Source organism: Calidris pugnax, unplaced genomic scaffold, assembly GCF_001431845.1.
Source record: "Calidris pugnax isolate Ruff unplaced genomic scaffold, ASM143184v1 scaffold13, whole genome shotgun sequence".
Taxonomy (NCBI): Eukaryota; Metazoa; Chordata; class Aves; order Charadriiformes; family Scolopacidae; genus Calidris; species Calidris pugnax.
The window spans coordinates 19,592,474-19,606,574 of NW_015090810.1; the positions used below are offsets into that span (position 1 = coordinate 19,592,474).

The window sequence follows — 14,101 nt, forward strand, 5'->3', positions numbered from 1 at the left end:
TCAGAAACACTATGTATTGCTCTAGCCCACCAAAAGCTGTAAGAATGTTAACATTGGCTTCCAGGGACAAAGATTTAGACCAGAGTGGAATATTTCTGAAAATTTGAGTTTTCTTTATTAAATGCTTTGGATTCAGCAAGATAGAATGTTTGTGCTGGTAGCATATCTGATTTTGTATAACAGACTTCAGGTCTTGTCCTTGTACTTAGTATTAAATTGTACAGAAACCAAATGGACTGGAAAAGTACCATTTATTCTTATATTTATTAGGAACTTCAAATAGCATTGTTTTGCACCAACAAAAATGTCTCAAAATGCCCTGTTGCATAGTAACAGAATGTTCTGACTGTCAACATCAGCTCTTGAGCTGTTATACAAGGCATTTGTAAATTAACTTTTTCAATTATAGGCTTTATTGAAATTTCCGAAAGTTGTCTGGTAAGTATCCTTTGACAGATCGAAGAAGAGAGTTAATAAGATTTATAAGAATGTTTGCTCTGCAGAATTTATCATGCAATGCAGCTGTAAATTCAAAACTGATTTAAATAAGCAGCTTGACAGTGCGTTTTTCAGGGAGCAGAAGTTACCACATGGCTCACAGTGCAGTGAGCTTGTGATGACATACTGTTAAGCAACATTCATAACTCAGGTCTCTGCACATTTGCCATGTAAGGCAAAGTTCCCAAATCATTTGAAATATAACCTTTTTACACTACACTCAAATAAAAGCCATTACTGTCTGTAAAATACTTTCATTCTTGTAAGTTTTTTAAGACTGTGGATTCTGAGTGTAAGGACTCTGAATTATTAGTTTTAAGACTACATGCAAATGCACATCTGCTATCAAGAAGAATGATGGAATGTGTTTTGCTGTATATAATTGTGAAACGAACTATGCTTCTTTTGCTTTGGCTAAAGATCTGTATGATTTGAAATCTGATTAAACGGGACAAATATTTGTTTAAAAGAATCATTACAGGAGTTGCGGTTGGCAGCATATGTGCTGAAACAAAAAGAAAGGAACTTTTAGGATCATTTTCTGTTCAATTCCTTCAATACTGGAAAATGTTCAAATGGAGATGCAAATATTGCCAGATAGAGCAGCTGAAGTGATTAACAACTGACAAATTTGGGGATGTTTGATATTTTCCAGATAATGTCTGTTACTGATTTCAAAAGATAAGTGCAGAGATTGCTCACTTCAGTGTCCATTTTAATAAGGCTATTTATTTTTATTTGATATTTTAAATTTTCAGGACTCTTGGTTATATGTCTTTCAGTTCTGGTTACTTGTTTCTTTCTGGTGTCAATCCTCATAGTTGATGTTTTGATCCTACATTCAAAATATGAATCATTACAATTAAGACAGAAGTCCCAGAGGGATGTTACACAGAAATTTTGGTGTGGGGGATGTCCCAGATTAAGTCCAAGCAAATGTGATTTATACTAGCCCCTTTCCCTCTAGTTTACCACATACAAAGTTTTTGAACTGTGTTCCTGTCCTCTCTCCCAAGCAGTCATCTTTTGTGTGGTAAGATGAGTACCTAAGCTAACGTGTATGTATCTTATTATAGAAAAAATTGAAGACTTTTGTAAGAAGATGAGTTTAAATTAATTTCACATGTCCCCAATTTCTCCATAAGAAATCCATGCCCAAGTTTCTCCTTTGCCATCTGTTTATGTTTCTGATTCCTCTTTTTGTCAGAGCTGCAGAAAATTTGTTGATCCGGGTTCAGAAAGAATATCTTAAACCCCAGCAGGGGCTTGCTGAACTGAAAAAGGATGCGAGCCAGCTCTTATCAAAGCACAACAGCAGACTGCAAGATGCCCAGGACCTGGTGAATAAGGCACTCGCTAACATCGATGAGACCAATCGCTTGTTTCCTCTTATCTCTAGCAACCTGGCAGAGTTAAATGTAAGACTGGACAATCAGTGTTGTTGCATAAGAAATAACCAATATGAAATTGCGTTTAAAAGCTATGAAATTGCGTTTAAAAGCTGCTTTTTAGACCTTATTATATTTGTACGTGTTTAAACATGTTAATATATGCAATACCTTAAAAACTCAAAAGAAAACCAGACCCCTGTTTGAAAGCCAAAACTGATTATGTAGTATGTAAACTCATCTGTGCTAGCTGACTTTACAGACTACTATAAAACACTTGATTTATGCTGTAGGACAAAAAGCTAAATATAAAGGAAGGTGAAGAAGTTTCGTCTGTGCTCATTAAAGAAGGGAAGGTCCTAGTGAACGTTGCTGCTGCTCTTGCCCAAGATGTAAAGAACTCTACATCTGTAAGTTCTTAAGTTTTAACATCCTCTTTGACACTATCAGGTGTATTTTGCTATTGAAAACAGAGGAAAACATTTTGTTGTGCAGAACCTGGAGGCCCACCAGGATGGGTTAGTCCTATGGAGCACCAAACTGCGACACCATGTGGATGAACTGGTGATGCAGATGTCTGTGAGAGGAGTGCTTGACCTGGTATATAAAGCCGAGGACCATGCCGCCCAGTTCCAAAGGCTTGCAGATGCACTGGAGAGGTAGGAAACTTCACAAATATGAAATCAGGAGAGAATTACAGTAGTGTCTGTCAGATTTAATTTAAACAGGTAATAGCTTAATTTACTAAAGGAGTTCCCTGCCCATGGCAGGGGAGTTGGACTAGATGATCTTTAAACGTCCCTTCCAACCCAAGCCATTATATGATTCTATGATCAATTTTTGTTCCCCATTTCAGGGCTTTTTACTTTTCATGCAATGTACCTTTATTAAATGATATAGAGGGGGTTGATTAGTCTTGCATTTCATTTGGCATACTTGCACAGTAACCAGTGAATTATTAAATGCTCAGTGAGTATATCATGATATGACTAGAGAAGTTTCTGGTCTGTGTATGAATACTTCTTGACAATCATGGAATCATAGAATGGTTTGGGCCAGAAGGGACCTTCAAAGGCCATCTAGTCTGACAATATATCTCTCAATCTCATCAAGAAACTATTCCTGCTATGACTGCATTTTATTGCTTTCAAAGAATCTTGCAGAAATGAGTGGGTTGCAATCTCAAATCCACTCAAATGCAGTCTTAGAATTTGAAAGTTGGGAAGTCGTTCCAGTTAATTCAACAGAAATTAATCTTCGATCCCAGGAATTCTAGGATTCTTGCTGTTTTGTCTTTAAAAAGATATGTATGTTAAAAGTTAAATCATATCTGATTGGAAAACTTGCACGTATTTTAAGTTTGAGAACAGAAAGTTTTGCTCTGAGCAACATTGAGCAACTCTGCTGACTTCACTGCAGACAGATTAATTCAGTAAAGCAAAATCGGATACAAGATAGCTTTCAGATGCTTATAATTTCCTCCTAGGTTCTGTGTTTCGCTACTTTGCTTTGGAGCTCTAGCAAGGAACCTGTTCTGTTTAGGCGATATAATTTGTTTGTTCTTAATGCAAAATGTGACTCAAGTGGCTTTATACATTGAAAAACTGACCATAAACAAAAAGGAATAAAGTGGAAAAAAATAGATTAAAACCTTATTTGAACAGTTTTTTTTACTTTAAAACAATGGATGTAAAGCCCCTTAGGCAACATAGGGCAAGGTGTGCTCATTTCTTTCAGAGTGCATCACATATTCTAGAAAGATGTGCATGTTGTAATTGAAGACATAGAATTCAGTGCTTGATTAAGATACTCTCATGAAAAGAGAATTACTTGTTAATTCTCTGTTTAGTGGCCTCTCTAAAGTAAGAAATGTGACTCTGAACACAACTGCTGCAGTCTACACCCACTCCAGCGTTAAAAGTGTGATTGAAAGAACAGAAAGTTTGGCAGATGATGCATCTAGAGTTATGAATGGCCCCTTGGATTTAGTAAGTATCAATATTAGTATTTTAATTAACGTCTTTCCCTTTCTTATTTTGGAATATTTATTCTAATTGGTTTTGTACTTGCTGAAATTTGAGCTTTCTTGATGTAGGCAAGCATATACCAACTAGTATCTTGAATCTGTATTCCAGGAGAGTAATGGTATGATATTGAATGTTCTGTTTACCTTGCTTTTCTCTCTTCCACAGTACCATTTACCTTTTTTTTGTCTGTTTTTTCACTGTCTTAATGCATGGTTAGCTGGACTGTACTTGGTTCTGTGAGTGTGTTTGTATCAGTCATCAGACGTGCATTCCTGTAGAACTTAAATTCCCAAACCTCTGGTGCTCCGTTCCACTTTGGGAATTTTTCAACCATCTCCTTTTTTGACCTGTCCCTCTTCATTTCTATCTAGTTCTTCCCATCCATGACTATTTTGCTTAGTGTAGGACATTTCATAACGGCATGTATGTTTGTGTGTCAACTGCCATCCCTCTGCCTTGCAAGATTATCAGGTTGTTATTGAAAGAGTAGGTTAAAAAGACCTGACCAGTTACTAGTCTGACATTACTACTTTTGTATTCTATTTCCCTCCCCTTTTATCTCTTGCTGCTTTTTATGATTGTAAACCCGAGGAAGGAATGGGCTGTGTTTTACAAGCATCATGCACATGACTGGAGAAACAAATATGTGACAATATATTTATATGGAAGTGATCAAAATAGTTGGCATTGTTTTGTAAGCTTGCATGATATTTTAGAGCACTCTGCTTTTGTACAGCATGAATCCTTCAAGGTACTTTTCCAGATTTTCCAGTTGGAGAAATGGATTAAAAGAACACTTTAAAGAACACTTTAAAGACTGGGATTTTGAGATACCTTACTTTAAAGTTCTTGGTGCTAGGAGTTTTAGGCCTGGAACTAGAATTACTGATGTTCCAAAAAGCAACACTAAATCAGTAGCAGTGTTCAAACTAGGATTTGGTAGGTTTTGTTTCACAGTCTTCTCTTTTTATTAACTCACAAAGAGATTCAATGTCACATTCTTGGAAAAATTATTACAATCTGTATATTTTTTTTAATTGATGCTTAATAAGGTAATAAATAGAATATCTCAGAAATAATGAAGAATGTTCAGTAACCTGTAGACCTCCACAGATACTTAAATGTTTTCATTTGGATTTCTGGTTTTCATATGTGGCAACTGATGTCTGTATTTTTCAGCCAGAGGAGTCTCTCAGTCTTCTTGGAAAAGAAACTCTACAGCTTAGCTCCAAATTTCAGAATGAAGCTAAAAATCTGAATAAAAAAAGTGATGGTCAGTTCTTTAGAGTTCACATTTCTGCTTCTTTTTCTGTATCCTGTTTTGTGGGGTTTTTTAGTGTGGTTTTTTGCTATGTTTTTGTTTTTTTAAATGAGCATAAACTAAGATAAAATACTGCATAAGACTATATATATATTTTTATAGAATTAAGATGAATGTATTATGAAGTCATGTCTTACTTTAAATTTTTAGGTAAGAATATAATTTTTCTCTGTAAACATGTAAAAAATTGGCCTTCACTATACCTCATTTACCTCCAAGCAATGCTTTCTTTAAATGGCTGTTTTTCCAAATGTTATGAATTAAATCATTAGGGATTGTGCAGTAGACGAAGAACAAACATAATTCTTGGAGAAATACATTCATCCAACTTTGTCTAATAAATCATGGATTGCACAAGTATGTAGGATGTTATATTTAAATCATAATCATTTTTACTTGTTCCTTCTGCACAGCTGAAATACAGAAACAAGCTGAACTTTTTTTGTCTGTACAAAGTGCCTTTTCACTCATAGTCCCTCTATAAATTCCAAAATCCCTTTGTTGTGTGTGGTTTTTTTTTTTTTTTTAGTTACTCCAAATAGGCAGCAAAACATTGGAGTCTGCACTATGGAAGTTCAAAAAAGCGTTTTGAACACAGACATTGTGTGAGAGCAGAGGAAAATTTGGGGTGAAATTGGATAGAAAGTGAATGTTTTCACAGAGATAAATTGTAACTGTAAAATGGTCTTTGCTTTTGAAATCAATGGCTTTACAAATATATATGCATTTTATGTAATTCAGATGGATGGACTGCATACCCTTTTTGTTCCTTCTGTTCTACATATTTTTATTTTTAGTGTGAGGTTTCTGCAAACAGATCACAAATAAATAAAAGAAAAACACGTCTATTAATAGCTCCTGTCAGATTTCACAAAAAGTGAAGACCATCATAAAAATTGTAAGCGTTCACAATCATGGAATCATTTTAATGTTTAGTATTTTCCTGACTATGTTGCTACCAATTCAGTCCAATGGAATTGGCCAAAAAGTATAACTTTGAATGGAACAGTGCTTACAGGAGCTTATCTGTGCATACAGCATTCATTTTGCATTCCTATTTGTAAAATGCTCTTTCTGTTGAAAAAAACAAAAAAGTTCCATCAAATGTGAGTGAATACTTGTTATCCCTATACACAGGGTTTGTGTGGGTTGTATGGTATTTGTTTATGCATAGAAAAATCGTAGTTATTTCTTCCAACAGGCCTTTTATTTGGATTGAATGGCTTGAACAAAAAGGTAGAAAAGATTCAAAAAAGTACTAATAAAATTGTCAACCAGCTTAATGATTCCCTGTTGACACTAAGAGCATTGCCTAATGGTAAGTGAAATTTATATTGACATTTTCCTTATTACAGAACCATCTAGTACAATCCTGATAAAATCCCGTTCATTGCCTGATTACAGAGATCTAGCAACAAACTATACTGGAGACTTGTTTGGCCTCCTGCCTTAAAAGGAATATTTTATTTATTTTAGTAAACCCATGAAACATAACTGGGTTATCATATAAGGACTGTAGTCATATTCCAGTTTCACACTGCTGAAAATGAGGAGAGGCTCTGAAAGCAATATAATTACACTGATGAGGAGAGAGTGAAGTCCTAGAATATTTAATCCCACATGGGCAGAAAGAAACACATGGAACTGTGAGGTTTTGCTTTCTTTTGATAGCTTCTTTCAAAATTGTTTTTCTGTGCTGTGAATCTTATCGTCTACATCTAAATGTTTTCTTGTTGTAAGTGCAGGCTTAATTTAATGACTAAAATGTTCTTTCTCTGCTTTTCCAAAACAAAAGAGTTCCCTTTTTTTAAAAAAAAATATTATTTAGGAGAAAGGTAAGACCTAGAGTTCATGGTAATTAGTAGAGAAAATGTCTTTGAAGTTGTGAATAAGGGGGTCTGAAATGCTTTGCCAACCTCAATAATGTTGGTTTTTTGGTTTTTGCCTCTTTCTTTTTTTTTTAAGGTAGAAAAGCACTCATAAAGACCCTCCTGCCCGTGTTGTTGGGTTGCACTGTATGTGCAGATTAGAATGCTAAGTACAAAGTTTTGAAATACCCATTTTACTACTCAGGCTCTTCACTCATTCTAAAGGGTGATATTAGTGAAAAAGTTACACTTGATATTAATTGCAGGAAGCTGTCTGATGTAGAGCTACACACTGAAAATTAGGGCATTATTAAAATCATAACACAGTCTTCCTTAACTCATAGCTTAATCTAGTTTGATTTCAGTTTCGTTATATTTCTTGAAGTTTTCTGGTTTTTTTTCTTTTTAATCTGGGCAGAGATTCATGGTGGTGTTGCCCTCTGTATAGGGTACTGGTTGTGAAAAAGGGTCTCTGCAGACCTAAATCAGGTCTTTTGTGCCAGTTGCACCATCCTCCCACTGTTTCAGGCACAGGGAGTGTAAGGGACAGGCTGAGATTTGGAGTGGTGCACTCACTATATAAGTGGTTGTAGCACAAAGCAAAGGGTGTAATAGACCTTCTGCCTCACCAGCTTTCTGTAGGATTTAAAACATAAGTCTCAGACTAGTGACTCCGGGTGGCAACACTCATTTATGGAACTTAAACACAATGAGCCTTATGTATTCACATAGTCTTCCTGTTGGGATAGGCAGAATCAATTTCTCCATCACTGCATTCTTTGTTTATGTTGTATTCAGAGCTGATCATGAGATTTTTTTTCTAGAATCCAAAACTTGGATTAATCAAGTCTTTTGATCAAAAGATACGAACATCTAAACCGACACACCTTAATTAAAATTGCTGCAAACTCTATTATTTATATGTGTGTTTAATGTATTTTATTATTATATAACTCTGTGTATGTGTATGCATGTGTGCATGAACAAATATAATTGTATCTATAGCTATATCCATATCTGTATCACCAGTTTGGGAACATTTACCATGTTTTGCTGTTGAGGGTCATAGCCATGGCCATTTTCCAACTTAATAACTGGGCAAGAGGAGTTGCACCAGCCTCCTGGCACTCCAGTTTCACAGAAGATAAACTTCCCACTGTAAACTTCCCACTGGTTTGGAGCTCCCCTCACAGACTGAAGAACACAAACAAAAATATAACTCTTACTATGAAAGGAACATAACTGACAGCATTTCTCGTATTTTGACTATGTTTGTAACTGTGTTGTTATGAAGCTGAGTGTTTATTACTCCCAAGTATGTATGAAAGCTGTGGATTTTTTTTGACTTGTGTTTCAGATACAAGAAAATACATGCTTGAGGTGAAAGAGATGGCTGTATCTGCAAACACCAGTTCTGTGGTGGGTTTAAGTCACTTTGGGGATTTCAGTCAAAAGCTGCTGAATACTTCTTCTACGTTGTCCCGAGTTAATGACACGTTGAGGAAAACTAGTGAGCTTATAACTGATTCATCAAAAGCTGGTACGTTTGCTGCTTCATTGCTCTTTAGAAATGTCACTGCTTGCAGAAGCAGTACTAATATTCAATTTTAATAGGCATTAAATATGAGTCTGATGGACTGAAAGTTTCTTCTTAATTCAATGAAAATGTGCTAACTTTTAAAAAGACCTCTAGAGGAGCCACATGGGATACCCTTAAGTATGCTTATTTCCTACTGATGTTTAGAATTGCTGAAAACAAAATGATCAGAAACAAGCAAGCTTGGCTAAGTATTTTGGCAATCAACAGTACATTTCTCTTTCAACCTGCATCAACATTTCATTTCTGTTTTGGCAGCAATCACAGCTGAAAAACAAGTTAAAGAAGTCGAAGCACAAGCACGTCTTTTATTGGATAGGCTGAAACCTTTGAAGATGCTAGAGGAGAACCTGAACAGAAACCTGTCTGAAATTAAAGAGCTCATCAGCCAGGCCCGCAAGCAGGCAGCATCTGTAAGTTTCATCATCCCAGACTTAACTGGCTTCACTTTCACTTTTAGCAGAGAAGTTCTTTGAGATAAAGAGCTTAAAATTATTTACTGTCAAAGTACCTGGTATTTCCAGGGTGTTATTGAAGTCTAAGGGCACTGAGTGATGGTAAAAGCATACCAGCAGGGCATGGTAGAATGGTAGATTTTATAGTTTTAGTTTCAAGTTTTTTATTGCATTTGTGAGTTTGTCAGAACCGCAAAATAATAATTTATTTCTTATGTTATTTTGTTTCCTAGAAAAATAATGAAATAGGGTATGTCAGAAAGCAATCACAGAGGTCTTTTGGTGAGAAAGAGACAAGTGAGGGGATGGTGCTGCCATTATGTTAGGACAAGCTGTTAATTTCTAAGCTTATTTTAGAGATTGATGTGGTGTGCCTCCATATAACAAGTATCGTTACAAATATTATAACAAGTTTTGATTCTATCAATAAATTTGCCATCTATGCCCTGCCATGTCCATATGTTCTTTGCAAGAAGCTACCATGCATCCAGAATACTTTAAGACAAATAATATACTTGTTTTTAAATCCTTGCTCCCCCCTTAAAGATAACATAAGTGAATCGACTGTACTGTGGGCCTCATCACACTGTGAGGGGAATATAAGATTACTTTGCACTCAGTAATTTTTGGCATGCAACAAATAATATACTTGTTTTTAAATCTTTGCTCCCCCCTTAAGGATAACATCGGCTGTACTATGGGCCTCATCACACTGTGAGGGGGATATAAAATTACTTTGCACTCAGTAATTTTTGGCATGCGTTTGGCTTTCGTAAGGGCATGTTATTGCAAGGTTTAGGGAGGTTTTGTTTTAAAAAATAAAAGGCCTTCAGTTCTTTCTGCAAATCTCTTTAATTATATGGTTATTGGTTCTCTGTCACAGTCTACTGAAGCTTAATGAATCCACTGCAGAAAAGAGGGAGTAGTATTTTCTGAAGTGTCATAAACCACAGAGGTTCCTGGCAGGGTGAAAAGAAGTATTAGCAAAATCCCTTTTTCCAATTTTGAGAGTTTGTTCTGTTGTTTTGTAAACTTTTACTAGAGAAGAGAAAGTTTATACATTTGTGTCCATACGCATATGGCCACGTGTGCTTTATGTTAAAAGAAGTATTAGCAAAATCCCTTTTTCCAATTTTGAGAGTTTGTTCTGTTGTTTTGTAAACTTTTACTAGAGAAGAGAAAGTTTATACATTTGTGTCCATACACATATGGCCACGTGTGCTTTATGTATTCAGTTGTTACTGGCATATTCAATGAAGTTGATGGCATATGGCCACGTGTGCTTTATGTTGTTACTGGCATATTCAATGAAGTTGATGAAGTTAAGACTTTTCTGTTGTTTAAACGGGTTTTCTGACAATACACTACCCAGCACTTTGGAGTTGGGCTGAATTTAGCTTGAATTGATGTCCTATCAGTATAATAGTGTTCAAAGGAGTTAGTGGTGTGACCACAGGAATATGAATGTCTCTAATCTTTAAAAAGTTTAACTTGTAATATAGTCACAAATGTACTTTTTTAAAAATCATGTAAGGTGTGTTGTAAAACTTTGAAAAACTTTTGACTAGATGATCTCCAAAGGTCCCTTCCGACCCCTGTAATTATGGGATTCTGTAAAATATTTCCTTTTTTTTCTCACAAAGGTTTTTAATTTCTGTGTCTTTATTTTCTGATACTATTTATTAATGGGATTCTGTGAAATATTTCCCTTTTTTTTCCTCACAAAGGTTTTGAATTCCTGTGTCTTTATTTTCTGATACTATTTATTATTACAGTGGCTTTTACTGATAAACAGGCTTCTGACCCAAGATTTATTGTTATATTCTGAGGTGTTTGAATATGTATCTAATTGAATGAGTGAATTATGATGGATTTCATTCTTCTCTATTTGTGAATCTCTTTGTCAGGTGATACCTAGGAGTTTGCTAAGATCTAACCCAGGTGGCAATACTTAGGTGGCATGAAAGCATCTCAGCAAAGGGCTTGCATTTGTTGGTCAGAAGCTAAGTACATATTCCAGAAATAGGTGCTGTGTACACCGAGACTTGTTTAGATTCCGTTTCCTCCTTTCACCCTCCAGATTAAAGTCGCAGTAGCAATACTTAGGTGGCATGAAAGCATCTCAGCAAAGGGCTTGCATTTGTTGGTCAGAAGCTAAGTACATATTCCAGAAATAGGTGCTGTGTACACCGAGACTTGTTTAGATTCCGTTTCCTCCTTTCACCCTCCAGATTAAAGTCGCAGTATCAGCAGATAGAGATTGCATTCGTGCCTACAAACCCCAAATTTCATCTACGAATTACAACACCTTGACACTCAATGTGAAAACTGCTGAACCAGATAACCTCCTTTTCTACCTGGGTAGCAATGGCAAGGTAAGTTTCTGGTGTATGTTTACTGAACGTGTCAAACGTTTGAAATGACCATATATATGTTTTTTCCTACTTGACTTCAAACTAAGTATCCAGGTGAGGGAGGCCCCATGCAGACAAATGCATTCACTAGGGGTGGAAATATTTTTGTGCTTTAGATCATTCCAGAGATTCTCAAAGGTAGAGAATAAGAGCCCCTGATTCCTTAGCGTTGCCTCTTGGCCATGTCATGAAACTCCCCCTTCCTTTTCCCATTGTGCATTAACTTAATGGAGTGTAACACTCTATGTGATGCTTTCATATAGCATGCTGGAGTATATCAAACAATTTGCTTGGTATCACAGAGAAATTACTTGCATTTGACCCTGATGAGCAGGGTGCATTTACCCACGTGAAAAGGGGCACGATGGCTCACTGTCACAGTGCCCTCCTCTTCCTTCTCTATGTAATGCTAATACATGCACAGCTATTAGCTCCTTGTGGCACACTGTCATGTGGTAGTACTTTTTCACAGACTGGTAGGCCACTTCACATACACTCAGAAATGCATGTTGTCTACATATGTGTGTACATCACATGTTTTTATGTATCTATAAAGAAAACATTCACCTACTTGTATATAGACTGAGTTTCTTGGTTTCATTAAAAGTAAAAAAAAAGAGTAAAAACTTATTGGGTCTGATTTTGCTACAAGCCAGCTCCTGTGATATGGGATGTAGGAACATAAATCTGGAAAAATTTCATGTTACATGTTAAAATACACAAAATGGAAACTGCACATTTGGTGCCATGCATTAGAATAAGCCCTGCTGTTTTTCAGCCAGACTTCCTGGCAGTGGAGATGCGACGGGGTAAGGTGGCTCTTCTTTGGGATTTGGGCTCTGGATCAACAAGATTGGAATACCCTGATTTTCAAATTGACAACAACAAATGGCACAGAATACATGCAACCAGGTAATTAAAATAAGAATAGCATAATTCTTAGAAAAATTGATATTTTTTTTTTTAAATGAGATGGCTGTGGAAATGTCTAGCTACTTAGTGAGTGAACTTGGCGTAAACAATACAAACAATCTTCCGAGTTTTCCAGTGAAAGTACAAGATTTGTCATGTCCTTAAAAAGATAAGCCAGTAGCATGTGTTGAATAAGCCTGTTGATGTCTGAAACTATTTATTAGTATTTGTACTTGACAGGTTTGGAAAAACAGGTACACTCAGCATAGAGGAAATGAACTCCAATCAGAAGCCTTCACCTAAATCTGCAACCTCTCCAGGGACAGCAAGCATACTGGATGTTAACAGATCAACCCTAATGTTTATTGGAGGACTTGGAGGGCAAATCAAGGTTAAATTCTGAGATCAGCATTCTGTAAAATGTTTTTATCATGTTTGAGATATACTTTTGACCTAGAAATAATTGTATGAATTGGTTACTTCATCAAGAAATGCCAGGGACTCTGAACATAAAGCTATAAGGATGCTAAAATACTATAAGGATGTTCTAGTACCCTGAAGTCAATTTTCCCTGGCAATTTTTGCCTAAAGTGTTAACCAGGCCAGGCTGTGTGTGCATGCATGATACATAGACTTACACAATGAATTTGTTTTTCATTTTCTTCTTCCATGGATTCTTTTAGTTTGCCATTGCTATTTATGCCATGAGGCATGTAAGTAGGTCAAGGACACAGTTATTTTACTTTTTTTACTTGCTGCAGAACTGATCTATTAGGATTTAAATGGTAATTGTTAATAGTTATGCTAAATATGTTGTTCTTCTATTATGATTTATATCTAGCAAAGTTAGAGTTCAAGGAAAACAACCAAACAAAAATTTGGCTGCATAATTTTTAGTGTACTTAACATTAATTGTATTCATAAAGTATTTCTTGTCTTATAGAAATCACCTGCTGTTAAGGTGACCCATTTTAAAGGGTGCATGGGAGAGGCATCTCTGAATGGCAGATCTATTGGTCTTTGGAACTACATGGAAAGAGAGGGCAAGTGTAATGGCTGTTTTGGAAGGTATTTTATCTCACTTTTCTTTTTTCCAACAGATTTAGAGTAATTTACATCTGTAATATGTATTTCTGTGTAGCTGAAAATGATGAACTTGGACAAATTGCAGTGTTTCATTGATCATCAATGTACGGTTCTGAACACACTAATCCATATATGCCAGTGGTGTCAAATAATTTAATTGTATGGAATTTTATTACTTATTAATCACTTTTTCAAAGGACTTCTATTGTTGTGCTCTATTTTGTGCATTGAAAGTAGGGACTGCCAGTGAACCAGACTATTTTGGAATGTTTACTTTCCGGTAATTCCCAGCAAGACAAATTTATACTTTCCTAGGATAAGAAACAGTGTAAAGCACTCTCATAAAAAAAAAAACAACCCAAAAAATAGCAAAACTACCAAAAAACTGAGCTTGCTACTGTTCTTGTAATCATTGTGAAAGAGGATTGCAGACTGTACTATTTTATGCTTAAGGAATTGGGAAATATGCTTGACTATTCCCTTTTGCAGACTGTTTCGTGTAGAAACAGCAGAGGGTGCTGCTTGATTGTATGAG

General features: G+C 35.8%; 1 protein-coding gene across 1 annotated transcript in view; it reads left to right on the forward strand.

Moving 5' to 3' along the window:
* Positions 1–14,101, forward strand: part of LAMA1 (laminin subunit alpha 1) — an 87,242-nt gene that overhangs the window by 55,999 nt on the left and 17,142 nt on the right. Inside the window, exons 36-47 of the mRNA XM_014938672.1 lie at positions 1,706–1,916; positions 2,180–2,296; positions 2,382–2,545; positions 3,736–3,874; positions 5,093–5,186; positions 6,436–6,552; positions 8,460–8,642; positions 8,958–9,112; positions 11,386–11,529; positions 12,347–12,480; positions 12,721–12,871; positions 13,424–13,548. Of these exons, the coding sequence (XP_014794158.1) occupies positions 1,706–1,916; positions 2,180–2,296; positions 2,382–2,545; positions 3,736–3,874; positions 5,093–5,186; positions 6,436–6,552; positions 8,460–8,642; positions 8,958–9,112; positions 11,386–11,529; positions 12,347–12,480; positions 12,721–12,871; positions 13,424–13,548 (1,734 nt within the window). The remainder of the gene's footprint in view (positions 1–1,705; positions 1,917–2,179; positions 2,297–2,381; positions 2,546–3,735; positions 3,875–5,092; positions 5,187–6,435; positions 6,553–8,459; positions 8,643–8,957; positions 9,113–11,385; positions 11,530–12,346; positions 12,481–12,720; positions 12,872–13,423; positions 13,549–14,101) is intronic.